The 22,837-nt window shown below is 32.5% G+C and overlaps 3 protein-coding genes across 3 annotated transcripts; 2 read left to right on the top strand and 1 right to left on the bottom strand.

The window, feature by feature from the left end:
- Nucleotides 1-7,853: 7,853 nt before the first annotated feature.
- On the bottom strand, nucleotides 7,854-8,948 carry LOC133325234 (mitochondrial carrier homolog 2). The gene is made up of 4 exons (XM_061534015.1): nucleotides 8,733-8,948; nucleotides 8,485-8,653; nucleotides 8,103-8,421; nucleotides 7,854-8,036 (listed from the first exon to the last, which is right to left on the bottom strand). Exons 1-4 carry the CDS (start codon nucleotides 8,944-8,946, stop codon nucleotides 7,854-7,856), a joined length of 885 nt encoding a protein of 294 aa, XP_061389999.1. The 5' UTR covers nucleotides 8,947-8,948.
- A 1,322-nt stretch (nucleotides 8,949-10,270) lies between these two features.
- LOC133325231 (tRNA pseudouridine synthase-like 1) lies at nucleotides 10,271-11,598 on the top strand. The gene is given in 5 exon segments (XM_061534013.1): nucleotides 10,271-10,317; nucleotides 10,376-10,504; nucleotides 10,565-10,899; nucleotides 11,146-11,231; nucleotides 11,233-11,598. Coding segments are annotated over 5 exon segments (963 nt in total).
- Nucleotides 11,599-11,618: 20 nt separating this feature from the next.
- On the top strand, nucleotides 11,619-21,505 carry LOC133325232 (DC-STAMP domain-containing protein 2-like). Its single transcript, XM_061534014.1, has 13 exons — nucleotides 11,619-11,808; nucleotides 11,965-12,214; nucleotides 13,062-13,151; nucleotides 13,210-13,520; nucleotides 13,592-13,852; nucleotides 13,915-14,128; nucleotides 14,184-14,337; nucleotides 14,537-14,705; nucleotides 14,766-15,074; nucleotides 15,134-15,239; nucleotides 15,363-15,437; nucleotides 21,214-21,348; nucleotides 21,418-21,505. The coding sequence occupies exons 1-13, from the start codon at nucleotides 11,619-11,621 to the stop codon at nucleotides 21,503-21,505; spliced, it is 2,352 nt and encodes a 783-aa protein (XP_061389998.1).
- The last annotated feature ends 1,332 nt before the right edge of the window (nucleotides 21,506-22,837 follow it).

The raw sequence follows: 22,837 nt of genomic DNA on the forward strand, positions 1-22,837 counted from the left end.
AGACAGTCCACTTGACGAAATCGAAAATAAAATCAATTAATTTTGTATATATATAAATTTAGATAATAATTTGACATAATTAAAATATTATTTTTTCAGATTTTGGAAAATATTGTTTCACGGATATTTTTTATGATTATTATGAGTGGATTTTTTAAAGAATATTTTTCAAGGGTCATTACATGGGTGGATTTGAAGCATGGAATAAAAAAAGGCACAAGGCGTAGTTAAAAAAAAATAAATTAGGACACAGGGCTTAGATTAAAAAAATGAGGGAAACAAGGCACAAGGCTTGGAATTTTTAATAAATTTTAAATAATGTTTTTTTAGGCACCATAACAAGGCGAGGATTTTTTAAAGAATATGTTTTAGAGACCACAACAAAGGGTGATTTTTTTAAGGATCACAATTAGGCGCGGATTTTGAAAAGAATATTTTTTAGGGACCACAACAAGTCGTGAATTTTTTAAAGACTATTTTTTAGGGACCACAACAAGGCGTAGATTTTTTAAAGAAAACATTTTTGGGACCACAACAAGTCGTGGGTTTTATATACGCTTCAAGGCGTGGATTATTTTCAATAAAGTTTTTTTAGGGACCACAACAAGGCGTGAATTTTTTAAAGACTATTTTTTGGGACCACAAAAAGGCGTGGATTTTTTTAAAGATTTTTTTGGGACCACCACATGTCGTGGGTTTTTCATACCCTTCACCACACTGTGGTACAGGGTATTATGTCTTTGTGCATATGTTTGTAACAGGCAAAAGGAAACGAGATAGACACATGGTTCCTTTTGAGAATATGCATAGAATCACTTTCTGAGTCGATTTATGCATGTCCGTCTGTCCGTCCGTCCATGTATTTTTGTAAACAAAGTACAGGTCGCATTTATGATCCAATTTAGATGAAATTCGGTAGAATAGGTAAATAGTGCACCAAACTCCCAATATTGGTCTGATTAATACAAAATGTTGCACAGAGTATTGAACTAGATCTAGATTGATGTATGCCAAGATTGGTTGAAATCGGTTTAGATTTAGTAATAGCTCCCATATATATTTTCGTCCGATTTTAAGTAAATGCTGCACCAAACTCTCAATATTTGCCCGATTGAGACAAAATTTTGCAAAGAGTATTGAAGTTTGGTTGAAATCGGTTTAGATTTAGATATAGCTCCCATATATAGTTTCGTCCGATTTTAGGTAAATAGTGCACCAAACTCCCAATATTGGTCCGATTAATACAAAATTTTGCACAGAGTATTGATGTAGGTCTAGATTGATGTATGCTAAGTTTGGTTGAAATCCCTTCAGATTTAGATATAGCTCCCATATATAGTTTCGTGCGATTTTAGGTAAATGGTGCACCAAACTCCCAATATTGGTCCGATTAATACAAAATTTTGCACAGAGTATTGAAGTAGGTCTAGATTGATGTATGCTAAGTTTGGTTGAAATCCCTTCAGATTTAGATATAGCTCCAATATATAGTTTCGTCCGTTTTTAGGTAAATGGTGCACCAAACACCCAATATTGGTCCGATTAATACAAAATTTTGCACAGAGTATTGAAGTAGGTCTAAATTGATGTATGCCAAAATTGGTTGAAATCGTTTCAGATTTAGATTAGCCCCCATATGTAATTCGCCCGATTTTAGGTAAATGATGCACCAAACTCCCAATCTTGGTCCGATTGAGATAAAATTTTGTACTGAATTAAGTCCAGATTGATGTATGCGATGTTTTGTTGGAATTGGTTCAGATTTAGATATAGCTCCCATTTATATGATTTCGTCCGATTTTATGTAAATGGCGCACAGAGGAGTCTATGTTCTATATTCACGAAATTTTGCAGCGTGTATTAAATTTAGTCTAGAGGAGCCTCTCTCTACATGAAATATGGCATAGCGTATTGGATTGAAGACGTTTCAATTTTAAATATAGTTTCCATAGTAGTGTTTGGCGGGTTATTTGGGATACAATTTGTATTTTGTTTTTGCCATACATTCCCCACTAATAAATAGTTGTTTTTATAAAAACAACAAACTGGGATTAAGCCTGACTATTTTGCAAAAACAAAATCCAAACACTACTGAAGTTGTAGACGAGGCACGGTCATACTGTTTGGTTTATTGCTTTACCTAGCAATACCAACAACAACGTTATGTGCATTCATCACAACACATAGCAGTGGGAAGTGTATTGTATTTTCTGTAAATATATAATTTCATCCGATTTCATCAAAATGATGTACCAACTAAGTAAAGTTTGTCCGACAATGCCATACATTCCCCACTAATAAATAGTTGTTTTTTATAAAAACAACAAACTGGGATTAAGCCTGACTATTTTGCAAAAACAAAATATAGTTTCCATATATAATTTCATCCGATTTCATCAAAATAATGTACCAACTAAGTAAAGTTTGTCCGTTTAGGACGAATTGGTGCACATCGTACCAAATCGAATCTAGAATAACGTGTATTGGATTTAGTGTCGAGATAAATTTTGGATAGCGCATAGTGTTGCAGAATACCAAATGGTGGGTGCCAGGGTTGCTCAAACGTCTATTTATAATATAAATATATATATAGATCGTATACATATTTTGCTCGATGATTGACAATAAATTTTTCATAGATTTCAGATTGTATCTGTATGGGTTGTTTTATTTTAATTCATATATCTACAACTTCAGGCAGTTAATTTAGTTTGATTTCATTTCAATGGTCCTCCAAAGATGATATGTCTAATCTATCTAAAGGATATTGTACATATGAGTATTTCTTGTATGTACCCAAAGTGGTGAAGGATATCATGTAGTAGGCCCCCTACGACTTTTGAGCTTTCCTTATTAGTTTAAAGAATATTTTTAGGGACCACAACAAGGCGTAGATTTTTTTTTCAATATTTTTTTTATGGACCACAACAAGGCTTGGGGTCTCAGCAGAATATTTTGGAGGTGTTGCAACCGGCATAACAAATTTTATAATAATATCAAATTATATAGACCGCGGTAAATATGTTAGCCCTGCTCTTGTACCCGAATAAAATAAATGAACATAATTAATAGAATTTAATTGAAATCCATTTAATATTATTAATTATCAATTTCCATTATTTTCTTTTATTGAATCAAAAAATGTTTTTCTTTCTCAATTGTTTACAGTATGTGTATTTGTTATTAAACAATCTTCAATCTCTGGTATCAAATTTTTATCCATCAAAATATTTTTTGTTTTCAATATTTATTAGAATTTTTGTACATGATTAGTTTTGCCATAATAACAAATCAAAGTGATGATATATTAATGTCTAAATACTTCATGTGAAAACATGAAGGCTGGTGGCTGAAATATCAGAAACAACTCGTGCCAATGTAATATTTTTTTGTTTCCATTTTTTTATTGTGCAAAATTAATGGAAATTGTGCAAGTTTGGATGGATTTCCCTTTTAAGAAAATCCAAAGAAAAAACGCTATAATTTTATGTGTTGCTTAATATTGGAAAAGTGTATTCATGGCGATTTATTTTTTTGTTTAATTTCTTTTTCTTTTTGTTTACTTCATTCGGTGGGAAACAACAAAAACAAACAAACATTTTGGGGGGTAGGTAGGCACCATCACCGGTCGAAATCGTCATTGTCGGCGTGTGCTAGTTTTAGGTGAACAAAATATCCCCAAAATAAACAGAGAAGACGTTGAGGAAACACAGTGACGTTAAATAGGAGAATAAATAAATAAGAAAAAACTACATTTTCCGATATAAAAAAATGATTTGAGACTTTTAAAAATTTACATATTTTATAATTTTAAAAAGTTAAAGGAGACGTTGAGGAAGTATAGATCTTAAAAAATATTCTTTAACAATACACGCACTCTTTTCATCCCTTTAAAATCCACACCTTTTTCAGTCCTTAAAAATTGTTTTTTAAAAATGCACGCCTTTTTCAGGCCATAAAAAATATTCTTAAAAAAAATCCACGCCTTTTCAATCCTTAAACCAGTAAGGAAAACTATAAAATCGAACATAGCCGACTATATGATACCCTTCACCACTTTGGGTACAGAGAAGAGATGCTCATATGTACAATATCCTATAGATAGAATAGACATATCATCTTTGGAGGATCATTGAAATGGAATCTAACGAAATTAAAACAACCCATACAGATACAATCTGGAATCTATGAAAAATTTAATGTCAATCATCTAGCATAATATGTATAAGATCTATATATAAATGGACGTCCTTGAGCAACCGAGACATCCACCATTAGATATGCTGCAACACAGTGCGCTGTCCAAAATTTATCCAAATACACGTTATTCTTGGTTTGATTTGGTACGTTATACACTAATTTGTCCAAAGCGGACAAACTTTAGTTATTTGGTATATCATTTCGATGAAATCGGAACAAAATATTTATGGAAGCTATATTTAAACTTTAAACGACTTCAATCCAAAATGCTATGCAATATTTCATGTAAAGCGAACATACATAGGATTCTCCATTTGGCAAAATCAGACTAATGTATATATGTGAGCTATATTTAAATCTGAACCGATTTCAAACTTATCCAAATCATTCTAGACTAATTTCAATACACGCTACAAAATTTCATAAATATAGAACAAACATAGACTCCTCTTGGTGCGCCATTTACATAAAATCGAACAAAAATATATATGGGAGCTATATCTAAATCTGAATCGATTCCAACAAAACATCGCATACATCAATCTGGAGCTAATTCAGTACTATGTGCAAAATTTTGTTTTAATCAGACCAATATAGGGAGCTTGGTGCACCATTTACATGAAATCGAACGAAACTATATATGGGAGCTATATCTAAATCTGAAACGATTTCAACCAAACGTGTCATATATCAATCTAGACCTAACTTAATCCTCTGTGCAAAATTTTGTCTCAATCGGAGCAATGTTGGGAGTTTGGTGAACCATTTACCTAAAAATCGGACGAAACTATATATGGAAGCTATATCTAAATCTGAACCGATTTCAACCAAACTTGACATGTATCAATCTAGACCCAATTCAATCCTCTGTGCAAAATTTTGTCTCAATCGGAGCAATGTTGGGAGTTTGGTGCACCATTTACTTAAATGGGACGAAACTATATATGGGAGCTATATCTAAATCTGAACCGATTTCAACCAACCGTTGCATACATCAATCTAGACCTCATTCAATACTCTGTGCACAATTTTGTCTCAATCGGACCAATATAGGGAGTTTGGTGCACCACTTAACTAAATCTTAACCGATTTTCTCCAATCTCAATAGGGCTCGTCCTTGGGCCCAATAAGTGACATGGGCCCAAATAGTGACGGATCATAAATGCGACCTGTACTTTGTTGACAAAAATACATGGATGAACGGACATGCATAAATCGACTCAGAAAATTATTCTATGCATATTCTCAAAAGGAACCATGGGTCTATCTCGATTCCTTTTGCCTGTTACAAACATATGCACAAAGACATAATACCCTGTACCACAGTGTGGTGAAGGATATAAAAATCCACGCATTGGGTAAGTCTTTAAAAAATTCGATGTATTTAGACAAAATATATGAATATTTTAAATTTGAGTTTTTGGAAAATAATATTTAAATTTCAAATTGTCCTTAATTTCAAACATTTTATAGAGACATTCGTAAAATATTCTGCAAATTAAAACACAAATGTTTCACGGAATAATTTTTCTTTTAAATTTAACAATAATTATTAATTTCAATTTTTTCACTAATTTAAAATGTATTCCATAATAATTAATTTGAATATTATATATTTCAATATTTAATTTCTTCTAAACACTGTGTGTGTGTGCAGAGATTATTTTTGGGAATAAACGCGGCAGCAGATTATACACATGCACATGCATACATATATACACGCACTCGTTTGCATAAGGCGCTGACTGGACCGACAGACAGACACACAGAAATTAAACAAAACAAAAGAAAAAAACATTTAAAACATTGAACTAATTTTATGTATTTTTTGTGATTTTTTTCGTTACGCTGATTGGAGGATCATCTTTTTTCAATGGTTTTTGGCTTTTTTTAGTTTTATTAAAATTATTTGAAAAATGATTTATTTTTCCAAAAAAAAAACACAAACACACGGTCGAATTTTTTTCAGTGGCCTCCCATTTCATAATATTTCATTTTTCAAAACAGCAAAAAATTTTAATTGCCACTGAAAATTGTTGTGAACTGATGTCAAGGAATGCAGAAAATTACAATTTTGTCTGAAGATAATAATATTGCCTTTATTTCTATTTTTAAACCAATAATTACATTTTTTACGATTTTGTCAGCAGCCGATATTTTCCGATTTTTTTTTAATTATTTTCCTCGTTTTTTTTTTTGCTTTTTTACACAATAAAAACCATGGACCATCACATTTTGTCTACATTTCGTCACAACGCAACGAGAGACAAACACTTAATTGTGTGCGTGTGTTTGTTAAGGTAAAGAAAAAAGGGTTCAATGTTCTCCAACGATCGCGTGAGGTGCACTTTCTTTTTATCCGACACCGTAACGGCCACACAACTGATCTCTTACGCAGATCCTCGAGAACTGAAGATTTTTTTTATTCTCAAATTTATTTGTGGAAATCTCCCTCACGAGAAAGTTTTGCCGGAAAATTTGTTTTGTTTATAAGAATTTTCCTCGGTTTTTATTATGGAAAATGTGGAAACAAAATGTTCTCTTTTCTATAATTCTCATTTTAAGAGAACGAAATTGAAGTGCCTATAAATGCAGTTTTTTTATTCTCCAAATGGGAAATCAGTTTATAACTCTTCGAAAAAAATTATATGGCGAACCGAGAGGGTATAAACAGAATTCGGCATTTTTATTAATAAAAAATTATACACTTTAGAGCGGGCCACCTACAGCTGATAACTGAAATGAAAATTAGACTTTCCTTTTCCAAACCATTATTATAAAATGTGGATAATTTTAGTTCGCCAAAATATCCTGGCTTTATAAACATGATCCATCGACATTATTTCCATTCCATTTGGATAACAATTCCGACTTAAAGCCAAACTCCTTAAATATTTTAAAGAAAAGAAATCAAAATAACATTTTAACTGAACTTAACTTTTATTTTTGATAGATTTCATTTGTTTTTTGTTTACCAACAAGATATAAGGTTATTTTAAAAAATAACAGTATAAATTAAAAAGAAAGAAATTTATTTAAATAATGTATTGTAGTTTTTCTTTAATAAAATTATTGTTTTTAAAATGTCACCTATGTACAGATGTATAGAACTGTTAATGTGTATAGACCTTCATTAACAGTTCCCTAAATGCCCCATCATCACCATGCATAATAAATAGATAAGGTGACTTCGATGTTATTCACAGAATGTGCAAAATATGACTCTATGAAAAAATAAAATGCAGAAGTTCATTTGGTATTTAAAAAAGAAAAGCAAACGGTCTTATCATCAACGTAATTATCATTATCATCGGCAGCACAATAATAACAATAATAATTATGAACAACATTTCTTACAAAAAAGTCGCAAAATTGTAAGATAAATAAAAACAGAACGAAAAACAAAGTTTAGAAACTGGAATAAAGGCAGATTTGAATAGGAGGAGGTGATTTGTTGTTTTTTAAATAGGTGGTTGGTTGTTTGCTTTATAATTGATCCATGCTATTTTTTTCTTTACTGATACTTGGCTAATGTGGGCATTGGTACATAACCGCGACTGTCACGGAAAGTGGGTTTAACAAAACCACCAGCAGATCTGCAAAGATATAAATAAGCTATATAATTTGAAAATGTTTTATGAGTTTATTATTGCTTACCTCCAGAACAATGAACTACCACGCTTCAACTCATTTCTGGCCTGCAAATCATTGAAACAATCCACCCAACCAGAATATTGCGGCATAATTGGTGGCTGACCAGCCATAAGGCGGGAACCGGTAACTGCCATACATGTGGATACCACATTCAAAGGATATAAAATGCTGGAAAATGCAAACTAAAAAAACAAGATGGAGAGAAATTAGTTTCCAATAGCGTTTACCTTGTAGTCCTTATTACTTACCTGTGTAAAACCGGCAGTATATTGGCGACCCAATTTATCTTTAACGGCATATTTATTAATCAAAAATACCGTTGAACTGGTCAATACCAAACAGGCAACATCACACAATAGCTTGGGTACAAGGCCAGAAAAGAAACCGAAAATACCTTCGGTTTTGTAGATTTCGGCTATTGAACCCAAAATGGATTTGTATAAAGTTTCACGACCAATAAACTGGGCCATCATACGCACCGATATGACATGGAACGGATGTGATACAATAATGCCCGATACACTGAGCACAATATCGCGTTTAAGATTGTGTTTGAAATGGAAGTAACTGCAAAAAAAAATTGGAAGCCATTAAAATAATCAGCATCCTTTCGATTATGTTGTTACTTACAGCTCCTCATCACTTAGATTGACATCATCTTTGGTCTCTTCCAATGGTTTCAGGCCCAAACGATCGGCAATTTTTTCACTCAACACCATGCTGCAAATGGAACCCACCAGTTTGGGAGTTAGACCACGATAACAGCCATAGAAGCCATCAAGTTTACGTATATGACCAGCTATATAGGCAAGAAAACCACAATTACTCATTACGAACGGAATGACTTCATAAATTGTCTTGAACTTTTCATCCCTTACCATATTGAAAGATATTCGGCAACACCATTATGGGACGACCCAAAATTGAACGCCCAGGCACAGCAGCAATTGGCTCATAGCCCAATTGTATCAATACCTTGGAATACTCCAATGGATGTAGTGCGGCACTCACACCCAAACGCATACCAAAACGCATCCATTCGGCGACTTCTTTATTTTGTTGAGGATCTTCATTTTCGACCAAAGAAGGCATTTTGTGGCAAAGATTCGTTTTCTGATTCACAAAGAAAAATTCAACAAAATATTTATACCGCACGGAAGCTGGTCTTCTTCAAGATTCTAATGAATTCCTTTTTGGCAGGCTGATGGGTGGTTATTATGGAACACCGGCGGCCGATATATTCACAATTTTTTTGCGATAACAATTCGGTCAGCTGTCAAAAAGTCAGGTTATGCTAGGGTTACCCTGCCAATCACAATTCCAAGGTATATTTAATAAGGTAGCAAATAAATGTCAAAAATGTAATGTTGAACCAAAAAATTAAAAAAAAAATATATATAAATGAAAATCTCCGAATTTCCAAATACAACAACCGATGTTTGTTGTAGAATGTCGCCAATGCGGCTACCTTGTATATCTACCTTGCAAAATTCTTTTCATGACTACATTCGTTAGATTTCTTTCGGTTTGTGCATTTTGATATTGCACTTTCCAGAAAATGTAAAAATGTAGAAAATTAATTTCTTGTCATTTATTTTGTGAAGAAATCATAAAGGATGTTTTGGAAATATGTGTGGGGTACGTTCAGTGTTATAGCATATTTTTGCTGTACAGACTGTCATAAAGTAATTCTAATTCCATTTATTCTTTGAGGTAACGGAATACATTGATAACGAAGCCATTAGTCATGCAACCACTTTAGATGAAAATTACGCCTAATATACCAAAAATACCAGAAAATTGCTTAAAACAAAGTAGGGTATCTTTTGTCAACAAAGAGAAAATACACCTCTACCTTATGGGCTATAATGTCAGAATAAATAAAAATAAATGCATCAAGTCGTTCTGTTCATTTGACATATTTGTAATATTATATAAAAAATAAATAGAATGTCAGGTTTTCTGTTCAAAATCTAGTTGGAAATATGATTTATTGATTTATTTTATTTATGATTTTTCACAAATCATAAATTTCTTCTTACCAATGTTGTCAAATTCATTTTTAAACACTTTTTATCATTATAGGAAACTGAACATACGCCCTTTTATTTAGGTTGGGTATATTCAGTCACAGTTCAGTATGATGAAAATTTTATTATAAATATGTAAATTTTAAGGAGAATCAGTACGATTACGATATTGACCACAATGAAGTTTTATTATTTGTCGGAATTTTCATCTGAAATTATATGTATTTCGACTTGAATCATATTGAAGTGTTAACGCACGCCATACGCCCTTATGCAAAGAAAAGCGTATGTTCAGTGAAAAAACAGCTGATCTGCACATTGGCTGTCATATCAAAAATGTAAACAATGAGGGGAAACATGATGATTAACACACAACAGCGAACAGTATGTTTCGTTATTTATTGGAATTTTCATATATTGGAACAGGATTTCGGTGAGTTATTGAAATAAACCCCCATAGTTATAAATAAAACTTAATTTTAAACTCTTAGAGGAATCCAAAAAACCATAATAAAATCGGATCCATCATTTGTGGACTTGAAATCGGTGCAAGGATGTTTAGATGTGGCGCTGCAAGTATTTCGTCCGGTTAATGAAATCCAAACTGTGATATCAAGTAGGTGAGATGGTGTTTTTGCAATATATTGTCGGTTTCTTTATTGACTAAACTTTTTTTAAAGAACCGATGCTGGGGTACATGCCTTGCATTCAACACTGCATGTAGATTTACAACGTGCGGATGGTAGCCCATACATTGAGGAGACAATAACAGGGGTACTGAATCGCACCTTATATAAACAAGGTCTACCAATTCGATTAATAAATACACGCATTGTACCAGATACGTTTCATTGCCGTTACAGTGCTTTGGGCCGCACCTATTTGTATCGCATTGCTGTGGCCAAAAATGGCATAAAGGATTTGGATTGTCAAAATAAACATTTTGAATCATTCATACCCGTTGAGGAATTGGATCGCTGCCACTTTTTGCAGTAAGTTCGATAATTTTATAGTAGTTTGCCCAGACAACTAATACATTAGCCCCATAGACATTTATGTCTCATTGAAAAACACGCCTGTCGTCACTCATGTTAGATTGTATTTGTCGTTCCGTTTGCAACACCTCGATCAAATTTCCGAAGATCCCATTAAAATTAATTTGTATGCCTTTTACCATTTCTATTTCATCATTTTATTTTTTATGAAATGTTGACAATACCCTCAAAACACACCTGGTATGAAAGATTACAAATAGCGCCAGCATATGGTTTATAGGCCCGGGTACACGATGAAAATCAATAATTCATAAAATTGAAGAAAAATACAAAAACATTTAAAAGTGCAAGCCAAGCGTCAGAAGAGTACATCACGAGATCATCCTATGTTCACCGTGCGTCGTATCGATGAAATTAATATCAAACCTGGAAAACCTGCCTGTACTGGCGTCAATGCGCAATTAGCTGAAGAATTATACGATTATTGGGATATTGAAGTTAAAGGCAAATCATTTCTGTATAAACAAGTACGGCGTATTGTGGGTACCCTCATCGCATTGGCCACAAATCGTATTAATGAAAAATGCATTTATGAAATGTTGACAATACCCTCAAAACACACCTGGGATCCTAGATTACAAATAGCGCCAGCATATGGTTTATATTTGGCCCGGGTACATTATAATGAGGATGATATGAAAATCAATAATACATCATAAAATTGAAGAAAAATACAAAAATGAGTTTCCTTGAAGCTTTGCAAGCCAAGCGTAATAAATTAAAAAACTGTGAAACCATTGTTACAACCGCAACGGGGGAGCGTTTTAAAGAAAATACAACAACACAAGAAAAAGAAAAACTGGATGATAAGTCAGCTTCCATGAGCTATGGTTTTGTAGTTGATACTAAACCCGATTTTATACCAGCTTGTATTTTAGAAAATCAACTCTATTTAGGTTCTCAGGATTCTGTAACTTTGGAAAATATTTTAGAATATAAATTAACACATATTTTAAGTATTGGTATTGAGTGTCCTTTAAAGCAATTACCAAATGGTATTGAAAATTTATTTATAAATTGTTTAGATTTACCAGAAAGTTCATTAACAAATGGTGTGTTAGACAAGGCTTTTAATTTTATCGATAAAGCATTAAATAATGGAGGATGTGTTTTGATCCATTGTAATGCTGGTGTATCAAGATCTGCCAGTGTTGTCATAGCTTATCTGATGAAATATAAAAATATGGATTTTGAAATTGCCCATGGATATGTGAAAACCCGACGGGAATGCATTCAACCAAATGCAGGTTTTTTAAAACAATTACGTAGTCTTAAGTAAGCTGTTATATGTTTTGCTACTAATATTTTTTTGTATTGTATAAATAAAAATAAATGTTTTCACAATAAAATTGATCGTTTATATCGAAAATAATGTCGCCTAGAAGTAGGCTTTATTTTAAATAGAAATTAGGAGTGGTAATAAAATTAAATATAAATTATATTATTAAAAGGCATAGTTTTTTGGAAGTAAATTTATTTAAAGATCACCTCTTCGGAGCGTGGATTTTTTAAGAATATTTTAGGGACCACAACAAGTCATGTAATTAAAAAAAATTTTACTTGTATTCTTTAAGAATATTTTTCAGGGACCTTTACAATGCGTGGATTTTTTAAGGAATATTTTTGGGACCTATACATTTTGGGAAAGAGACCACTACAAGGAGTGGATTATTTAAAAAATATTTGTCAGGGACCTCAACAAGGCGTGAATTTATTAAAGAATATTTGTCAGGGATCATTACATGGCGTGGGGTTTTTAAAGAAATATTTTTCAGGGACCTCTAAAAGGCTTGAATATTTTCAGAATATTTTTCAGGGACCTCAACAAGGCGTGGAGGGATATTTTTACAAGGATTCGTGTTTTTTAAGTAATTATAAAATCATATCATTGAATAATTAATCATTAAAAAAAAACACATTTGTTAAAAATGCTTAACCGACCTCTACCAACAATAAAACCAAATGGAAAGAAATCCAAAAGAAACCCCTATCGGGAAACATTTCTTGGGCGCCAATTTCAAAGGATCCTTGAAAGTGGTATTCCCATACAAAAGGCTTTAAATGTTCTACTCCTGGGCTATGCTGTTGGAATTTTTCTCACAATTTTATGGTATAATTATAGCTCCACGTATCCTGTGAATACAGCGCGTTGGTTGGCCCTTATTATCCTCGGATTTGTTGTTATATTCTTATCCTACAGTAAGGATATAAGGTAAGTGATCAATCTTAATGCAAAAAAAAATAATAATAATAATTTGATTTCTATGTAGATGCATTGCTTCCCTCTCCATACCGATATTATGCAGTTCCAAAGGACGTTCCCTTATAATTGCTTTGGCGTTTTTTATGGCGGCCACTGGACCCACCCTGAATCTGTTTCGTAACATCGATGTCATGGTCTCGAGTCTAAGTTGTGGACAAATGCAGCTGAAACAGGCGTTGGGAGAAATGTTGGATACCCTAAAGAAACCTTTGGTTGCCATAAAGGATGCCATTCATAATGCGGTGAATGATTTGAGAAATGTTTTGAAAAAGGTACAACATGTATTGCTTACAATACAGGCCTTGATTGTAATGATATGTAAGTTTATGAAGAGAAATATTCCAATTCGAATCATCTTCGTCCCTTTTAATTGTCCCACCTCCCAACAGTGGCCACAATGAAAAATGCTTTCGCATGGCTGCGAAATATCGTTCGAATGTGTAATAAAGAATTTGGAACACCCTATGAGAGGTGTATGAAAATTGCCCATGATGCAATCAGGGATTGTGAAATGAAATTGGGTGCCGTGAAGTCTCTATGTCAAGTCACTCAGCTGTTTGCCATGCTGTGCTATGCCACAAAGGTGGTCGATGTCATTTGTGTTCTGGTGGTATTTGTCAATGAATCCATAATAGAAACAGTAATGGAAAGTAGGTTTTTCCAAAAATGTATTAATCCGGAAAATCGATTTTTTTGTTGGTTATCCTTACAGGACTAAAAATGTTCACCGATGAAGTCAAAAGGCTATTTGATGTCTCCATAACATTTGATCATGATTTCTATTTTAAGACCACCACATCCAGGGAATTGGATGACATCAAGAAGGATATCATGTTCGATATTCATAGTCGTATGAAAACATTCGTTTTGATTTTTGGCTGGTTGGATATGCTGAGCCTGTTTATGTTTGCTTTGATTGTATTTAAGTATGTAACATTTTTAGTTTTATTTATTAATAATTTTTGTTTTTTTTTTTAACAGAGCCATCTATTTTCGTTTGAAATATTTACACAATTTTAGTTATCAGAATTATTATATAACAAAGGACTTTGTTGAAATTGACGAAAATCGTAAAAATTTACATATGGAAACGGCATTGCCTTTGTCGTTCATGGAGAAAATGAAATATCCTTGGGTATGTTGAATCCACGTTAAATACACTAACGATTCGAAAAAATTATATATTAAGAAAAAATTACGCTGGGGTCCCTGAAAAATATTTTAAAAATCCACAATTCCATTGTTGTGGTTTCTGAAAAAATATTTTTTTAAACCCACGACTTTTGTGGTTCTGGAAAAATGTACTTCGAAATATCCCCCTTTTTTATTTTCAGCTAACCGATTGTCGATTAACCCATCAAGAATGGCTGGCCATATCACGCTCCGGTGTCTTTTTGGCAATTTCAAGTATCCAATTGTTCTGCATATGTTTTGCCGATTATAGTCTCTTTTGGTTACTGGCCATGATATCCTATTATGGCCACAAAGAAAAGGGATTTACAAGTAAGATTAAAATAATATTAAAAATTCAAATAATTATTTGAAAGACATATTTCCTTGCAGTTCCCCCATACATCACCGTCGAAATTGAAGGTGGTGGTTTTGTTGGCGAAATATTTGGTGGTATTGTACATGCATTTGAACCTATATCTCAAAATTATACAATGGATCCCCACAACTGTCTACCACTGCCACACAGACCAAATTATGGCCAATATTATTTGATTGGAATGCTGCTTGCATTTGCATGGATGTTTCTATTTTGTCAACCCTATGGTTTACGGCTGCGGCATATTGTAATGCGTCTTTATTATCCCGATGTTGCAAGGCAGAGGGCAATATGGTTATATAATCGGATTCTATTGAAACGAAGTAAGTGGGAAATCGATAGATGTGGGACCAAGTAAAAAAGAAATTTATTAATTTTTCAGTTAGTTTCTTTAAGCTAGCCCGTCGCAAAGCCCGAATGACATTTACCAAAAATAAAACAGGCGATAACTTTTCTCTGTTGGATTGGTTGAGAGTGAAAACTGAAGGGTAAGTATGAAAAAAATTGGGACCGATATCACAAAGTCGGAAAAATTCAATTTTTACTAAGAATTCAATTTTTTTATTAAAACATTACATTAACTTTAGTCAAAAATTATTTACTTTTTACAGATATTGGTTATTTCGATTAATATTGGGACATCGGAAAGCAGATAAATGTTTGTTATGTGGTACACCATTAAATGAGTAAGTTCTAGAAGAAATTTCGCACTTTATTGAAAAAATATGTTTAAAAACTTGATTGATATGTTCTTGTAAAAAAATCCCGATCTATATGATATTCCTAAAAAATGGAATGGGAATGTATGGCATTGTCCGCCGAGGGGCAAGTCAGGGAAGACTATAGTTTCGGATCTTGCCACTGATCATCATCAGTTCCCTTAGTTTTTTTGGGGATATTCTAACAAAAATGGTATCCCAATTAATCCGCCAACACTACTGAAATTCCTAAAAAATATACATTTTTTAAATTAAGTGCTTTAGATTTTTAGTTTAGAAATATTTTTGCAAAATCCATATTTCTTCAGAAAATGTACATCTTGGTTTCGGATATTTGCTTTGAAACAACTGAGTATTTGTCACTCTCTCTCATGGCCATATGACATTTGAAAAGCTCTTCAACTCAGTTTATCGCTAATTGTTATTCTCGTCGGATGTGTCGGTTGCGTCGTCTTTATGTTTTATTAAATTTAAGTTATAAAATTGATAAAATTCTTTTTGAAAATGTGAAAAACTATAAATGATATATTTCTAAATAATACTATCAACGTTTTTTCCCAATGAAATTGTGTATAATTCGTAGAATTGATCTTCTAAAATAGTTTGCAATTTTTTTGGCGAGTGTGTTCAGTGTGTGCTATAAAGTAGAAAAGAAGAGTGCAAGTGAAATTATGTTTATTGCTTCCTGTTCCTCTTCCAAAAGATTATTTGTCGCTCTCGATCTCATTGCCATATGACATTTCACAAGCTCTCCAACTCTGTTTATCCCATTTTTTTAGTGGTGAGTGTGTTCAGTGTGTGCTATAAAAGAGAGATCAGGTGAAATTGGTTTTTTTGCTTCCTTTTCCTTTTCATATTAAATTGCAGAGATTTTGCCTCTCTCTCTCTCTCATTGTAAGTCATTTGAAAAGCTCTCATAAACAATTTTTCGGTATTTTTGATTCTCTTTGGTTTGTCGTTTCTGTGATTTATGGAATTTAAGTGATAAAATGAATATAAATCTCCAAGAAAATGTGAAATGTATATAAATGATATCTTTGCTAATAATATTATGTAAATTTTCATATAATAAAAGATAGAGTAAATCAGCGCCTTAGTCGTTTAAAAATATATGCCTCCTTTTGCGAGTGTGATGCAAAGAGGAAGAGCATTATTACTCATTCTCTCGTACTCATTGTTTGTCATTTAAAAAGCTCCCATAATCAGTTTATCGTTTTTTTTTTTAATTTTAGCTGGAAGAATCGGTTGGTTACTTCATCTCAGTGTTTTTATTGAATTCATAAAATTTTAAAAATTGTTAAATAAAACATTTCTCAATGTAAATAAGAAAATTTGTGTTAAGATAAGTGTGAACAATTTAAAGAATTGGTCGTTTCAAAATATATGCACATGTGACCATTCATTGCTCCTTCTTCGTTTTTAAGGAGTATGTTCAGTGTGTGTGCTATGAAAAGAAGAGAGCCCTGAGCAAAACACAAAGAACGTACGTATTAATAAAATGTTAGTCATTAAATTATTTTTAGCTATGTTTAAAATATTTAATTATTTTTTATACATTTCTTTTGCCATAGAAAAATATTATTTATGAATTATAAGGGCATTAATATTTTTAAAATTCCAAATTTATTAGAGCGTATTTATTTTTTTGTTATTTTTTTTTCAAAAATCAATAAAACTTTTATTCAAAATACATCAATATGTTTTAAGACAATATATAAGCGTTTTTAAAACCTACACAACTATGTTGTCAGGGTATTATAGCATTGTGCAGCCCCAAGAGTTTGTATCGTCGCGAAATATTGGTTGTAGACCCACCTTTAAGTATACCGATCGTCATATCTCGACTAGCTGAGTCGATCTACACATGTGTGTTCCCCCGTCCGTCTGTCCATTATAATTATAAAGACGATGCAGGCCACAGTTATGGACCAATCTTCAGGACAGTTTGCATGTGGAATGGGTTCTGGCCAATGAAAACCCATATTGTTTTTGGTAAAGATCGGTTAATATTTAGGGGATGAAATGGACCAAAAACTTTATTTTTTCTGATTTTCTGTTCGCTCCAGAGGCCGCAATTATGGCCCAAATATCGTGAATTTTTACATGGAAAATGGGATCGGGCCAAAAATAAGCATATCTGTTTTGATAAATATGGGTCAATATTTAGCGGATGAAATGGACCCTGACTTTTGTGCGAAAATGACAAAATTTGTATTCTATAGCGTACATATTTACCCCTGAATGACATAGACCCGAGATGTTGATAGTATATTCAAGAGGAGTGGTTGGCCTTTAAATTGGTACCAGTTGTCGTATTTGTCGTAATTGCCTTCCAATTGTTACCAATTGTCGGATGTACTCGGATGTGGGAGTTACACTTAAATATTTACAGGTGCTTACGTATCCAGATATTATTCAGTAACCCATTACCACACTTGAGGCGAAAATATAGCGTGGTCAAGAACAACGCCTATAATTTTCGGTGATGATCAGATAATAATTTAGGGATGATATGGATCGAAAACTTATTTTGTTGTGTTTTTTTCGAGTCAATCTTAGGCCACAATTGAAAGCCGAACATCCCAACACAACCCACAGTGACCTCTAGTTGGGAAATATTGACCAAGCTCAGAATATAGATCCACACAAAGTTAGATTTTCGTGGAAGTTGTGTAGGGTATCATATGGTCGGCTCCGCTCACAGGTTTAAAATTGATATGTTTTTTAAATTAATTTTTTAAAGTATTTTTTTTCGAGAACTTTTTTAAAAAAATTTTACAAGAAAATATCCTGGCGTGGACTTTTTAAAACCAGAAAGGAAAGTTGTAAAGTCGGACGGGGTCGACTATATGATACCATTCACCACAATGGGTATATTCTATTACCCTAAAATATGTGATATTTACAATGGGTATATTAAACGCAAAATTTAATGTCAAAATATATATGGGATCGAAAGATATATATATCATTAACCGAAAATATATAGACCCGATTTTCACGAAACTTAGCACACATCCTTATAGACTTTATTCAGTACGCTATGCCAAATTTCGTGGAAATCAAAAAAAAAAAATATATAGGGACTTTGAAGCACTATTTTTACTAAATCGGACGAAACTATATATGGAACCTATATCTAAATCTGGACCGATATTCGCGAAAATTGACAGAAATCACTCTAGGCTCAATTAAGTACGTTATGCAAAATTTCGTGCAAATCGAAAGATATGTAGGGATTTTGGTACACCATTTACATTTAATCGGACGAAACTATATATGGGAGCTATATCTAAATCTGGACCGATTTTCACGAAACTTGGCAGACATCATTCTAGGCTCAATTCAGTACGTTATGCCAAATTCCCGGCAAATCGAAAGATTTATAGAGACTTTGGTGCACCATTTACATTAAATCGGACTTACATATACAGTGGTGGTCGCAGAATTAAAACATTTACTATGGTAAACATTTTTTGATAAGCCCTCGATTCGTTTGAAGTATTTTTGAAATTTTTTTAATTCAGAACACTTCGATATACTGCACTTAAGAGATTTAGTGTGAAAATGGAAAATTACTGCATGCAATTTTTCCATAAATAACGGTTTTTATGAAAATACATCGACTACAAAGTGGCCATATAATTAAAACATTGTGTGATTTTTTACTTTAATGCATTTTTTGAAAATATTTTTAAAAAAAGCTCTTTAATTTAGTTAACTTATGTAAACTAAGAACCGAAAAAATCATTTACTGAAAAAAAATTTTGAAAAAATCTGTAAAATCTATCAAAATTGCCAAAAATTTGTACAGTACACCTTACATTCAGAAAATAACCCTTATTATAGAAAATAAAGGTCCGAATGCACCAGAAATTGCTAGAATTAGTAGAAAACAATAAATAATTCTCAAAATAAATAAATATTTAAATTAAAAACTGAAAAAATGGGAATTAACCTAAAAGAACGATTCGATTTCGATAGCCTTTATTGAAGAAGGCCGGAATATTTTTGCAGTATGTGAGGAAATATCGATTGATATTGGCATTTATTATTTCAAATCGATTGTTCGAGTAGTACAGAATATATTTTATCAAAAAATATATCAGTCACAACAGAATGAACAGAAATCAACGCCTATATTGACGAGTAAAAGTTTCTGGCACACAGCAGCACGTTTGATGGTTAACTCTTGACACTTAAAATCTATTGAACATGACAATATTTTTCCAAAATAATATTTTTTGAATAGAATAATGTCCATTTAATCTATTTTAGCCTAAAAGAAATAAAAATTTTACAATTTGACAAATATTTAAAGTCTTGTGTTGAGCATCAAAAATGCTGTTGTGTGGCAGAAACTTTTACTCGTCAACATAGGCGTCGATCTCTGTTCATTCTGTTGTGACTGATATATTTTTTGATAAAATATATTCTGTACTACTCGAACAATCGATTTGATATAATAAATGCCAATATCAATCGATATTTCCTCACATACTGCAAAAATATTCCGGCCTTCTTCAATAAAGGCTATCGAAATCGAATCGTTCTTTTAGGTTAATTCCCATTTCTTCAGTTTTTAATTTAAATATTTATTTATTTTGAGAATTATACTACTAATTCTAGCAATTTCTGGTGCATTCGGACCTTTATTTTCTATAATAAGGGTTATTTTCTGAATGTAAGGTGTACTGTATAAATTTTTGGCAATTTTGATAGATTTTACAGATTTTTTCAAAATTTTTTTTCTGTAAATGATTTTTTCGGTTCTTAGTTTACATAATTTAACTAAATTAAAGAGCTTTTTTTAAAAATATTTTCAAAAAATGCATTAAAGTAAAAAATCACACAATGTTTTAATTATATGGCCACTTTGTAGTCGATGTATTTTCATAAAAACCGTTATTTATGGAAAAATTGCATGCAGTAATTTTCCATTTTCACACTAAATCTCTTAAGTACAGTATATCGAAGTGTTCTGAATTAAAAAATTTTCAAAAATACTTCAAACGAATCGAGGGCTGATCAAAAAATGTTTACCACAGTAAATGTTTTAATTCTGTGACCACCACTGTATATGGAAGCTATATCTAAATCTAGACCGATTTTCACGAAACTTGACAGACATCACTCTAGGCTCAAGTCAGTACATTATGCCAAATTTCCTGCAAATCGAACAATATATAGGGACTTTGGTGCACTATTTACATAAAATCGGACAAACCTATATATGGGAGCTATATCTAAATCTGGACCGATTTCCAATTTCAATAGGGTTCGTCCTTGGGCCAAATAAGTGAACTGTGCTAAATTTCATACAAATCGGATCATAAATGCGACCTGTACTTTGTTCACAAAAATACATGGACGGACAGATGAACATGCATGAAATCGGCTCAAAAAGTGATTCTATGCATATCCTCAAAAGGAACCATGGGTCTATCTCGTTTCCTTTTGCCTGTTACAAACATATGCACAAAGACATAATACCCCGTACCACAGTGTGGTGAAGGGTATAAATATGTCTAAAAGAAAATATCAAGGGCTGGAATTTTTAAATATATTTTTTTTAAGAAAAGGCCCGGAATTTTAATAATGTTACGTATTTTTAAGATAATTTTAAAGCTTTTAATGTTAGGTATTATTTTATAAATATTTAAACCATTCATGAAAACATGTACTGGAATACAATTTTTTTAAACCATGGATTTTTATGAACCCTTTCTATTTATTTCAGAAGCTCCCTTGTAAAATGTGAAACCATTGCTTGCAAGGCTGTCTATTGCAAAAAATGTTTTCAAGAATCAAATAATATTTGTTGTATATGCCACAATCCTGTTGATTATGGAGACTTTAGCGATTTATCGGAAGTGGAGTAAGTATTTAATTTGAAATTTTATAAATTGTTTTTTTTTTTAATATAAATATTTCTAAATATTTAAAGAGATTCTTCGGATGATCCGAATGTCATACATTTTGATGAAACCGATGGTGAATGTTTGATTAAAAAATGGAATGAATATATTGATTGAATAACTGGAAGATTTAAATGCAGTAATTTTAATAAATATATAAATTAAATATTTTCGAATGTGTTCCATAAGTCAAAAAATGTCACTTAGGATTAAGAACATGATATATTTAAAGTCTTCCATCAGGAAATGAGATATGCAAGATCCGATAATTTGCAAAATTTCTTTAATTCTGAAAATATAGTTGAAGTCACGTTGGCAAATTTGCAATAATCCATGACAAATGACAACATATGTGTAGATTTTGGAACAGATCGATATTATCTAATTCAGCAATTCTCCTTAATTTCAACAGAAGTCAAATTTAGGCAATATGTTAGAATTTTAAAATTTTCCAAATTTCAATTCCAAAAAAAAAAACTATTAAAAATATCCCCTTTCAAACCACATCTTTTGTTCTCATCACATAACATCGACTAATCGTCCGAAATGAAATGAACCAATTTAAAGTAATTAGAAATGAATGCCACGCCAAGTGGGATCAAAAACAGCTGTCATTGGCACGTTTTTATACCCTTCACCACACTGTGGTACAGGGTATTATGTCTTTGTGCATATGTTTGTAACAGGCAAAAATAATCGAGATAGACCCATGGTTCCTTTTGAGAATATACATAGAATCACTTTCTGAATCGATTTATGCATGTCCGTCCGTCCGTCCGTCTGTCCGTCTGTCCGTCTGTTGGTGTTAAATTGTAAACAAAGTACAGGTCGCATTTATGATCCGATTTGGATGAAATTTGGCACAGCTCATTTGTTTGGCCCAAGGACGAACCCTATTGAAATTGGGAAAAATCGGCTCAGATTTAGATATAGCTCCCATATATATTTTTGCCCGATTTACGGACTTTAGACCCTGAAAATCTTTCGATTTGCACGAAATTTGGCATAGCGCACTGACTTGAGCCACGAAAGATGTGTGCCAAGTTTCGTGAAAATCGGTTCAGATTTATATATAGCTCCCATATATAGTTTCGCCCGATTTACGGACTTTAGACCCTGAAAATCTTTCGATTTGCACGAGCAAATTTGGCATAGCGTACTGAATTGAGCCACGAAAGATGTGTGCCAAGTTTCGTGAAAATCGGTTCAGATTTAGATATAGCTCCCATATATAGTTTCGGCCGATTTTTGGTAAATGGCGTACCCAAGTCCCTATATATCTTTCGATTTGCACGAAATTTGGCATAGCGCACTGAATTAAGTCTAGAATGATGTGTGCAAAGTTTCGTGAAAATCGGTTCAGATTTAGATATAGCTCCCGTATATATCTTCCTCCGATTTAAGGTAAATGGTGTACCAAAGTACTTATATATCTTTCGATTTGCATGA

This window comes from Musca vetustissima, unplaced genomic scaffold, assembly GCF_032173495.1.
Source record: "Musca vetustissima isolate MV318-11 ecotype Yass unplaced genomic scaffold, APGP_CSIRO_Mvet_v1 utg18700, whole genome shotgun sequence".
NCBI classification, from domain to species: domain Eukaryota; kingdom Metazoa; phylum Arthropoda; class Insecta; order Diptera; family Muscidae; genus Musca; species Musca vetustissima.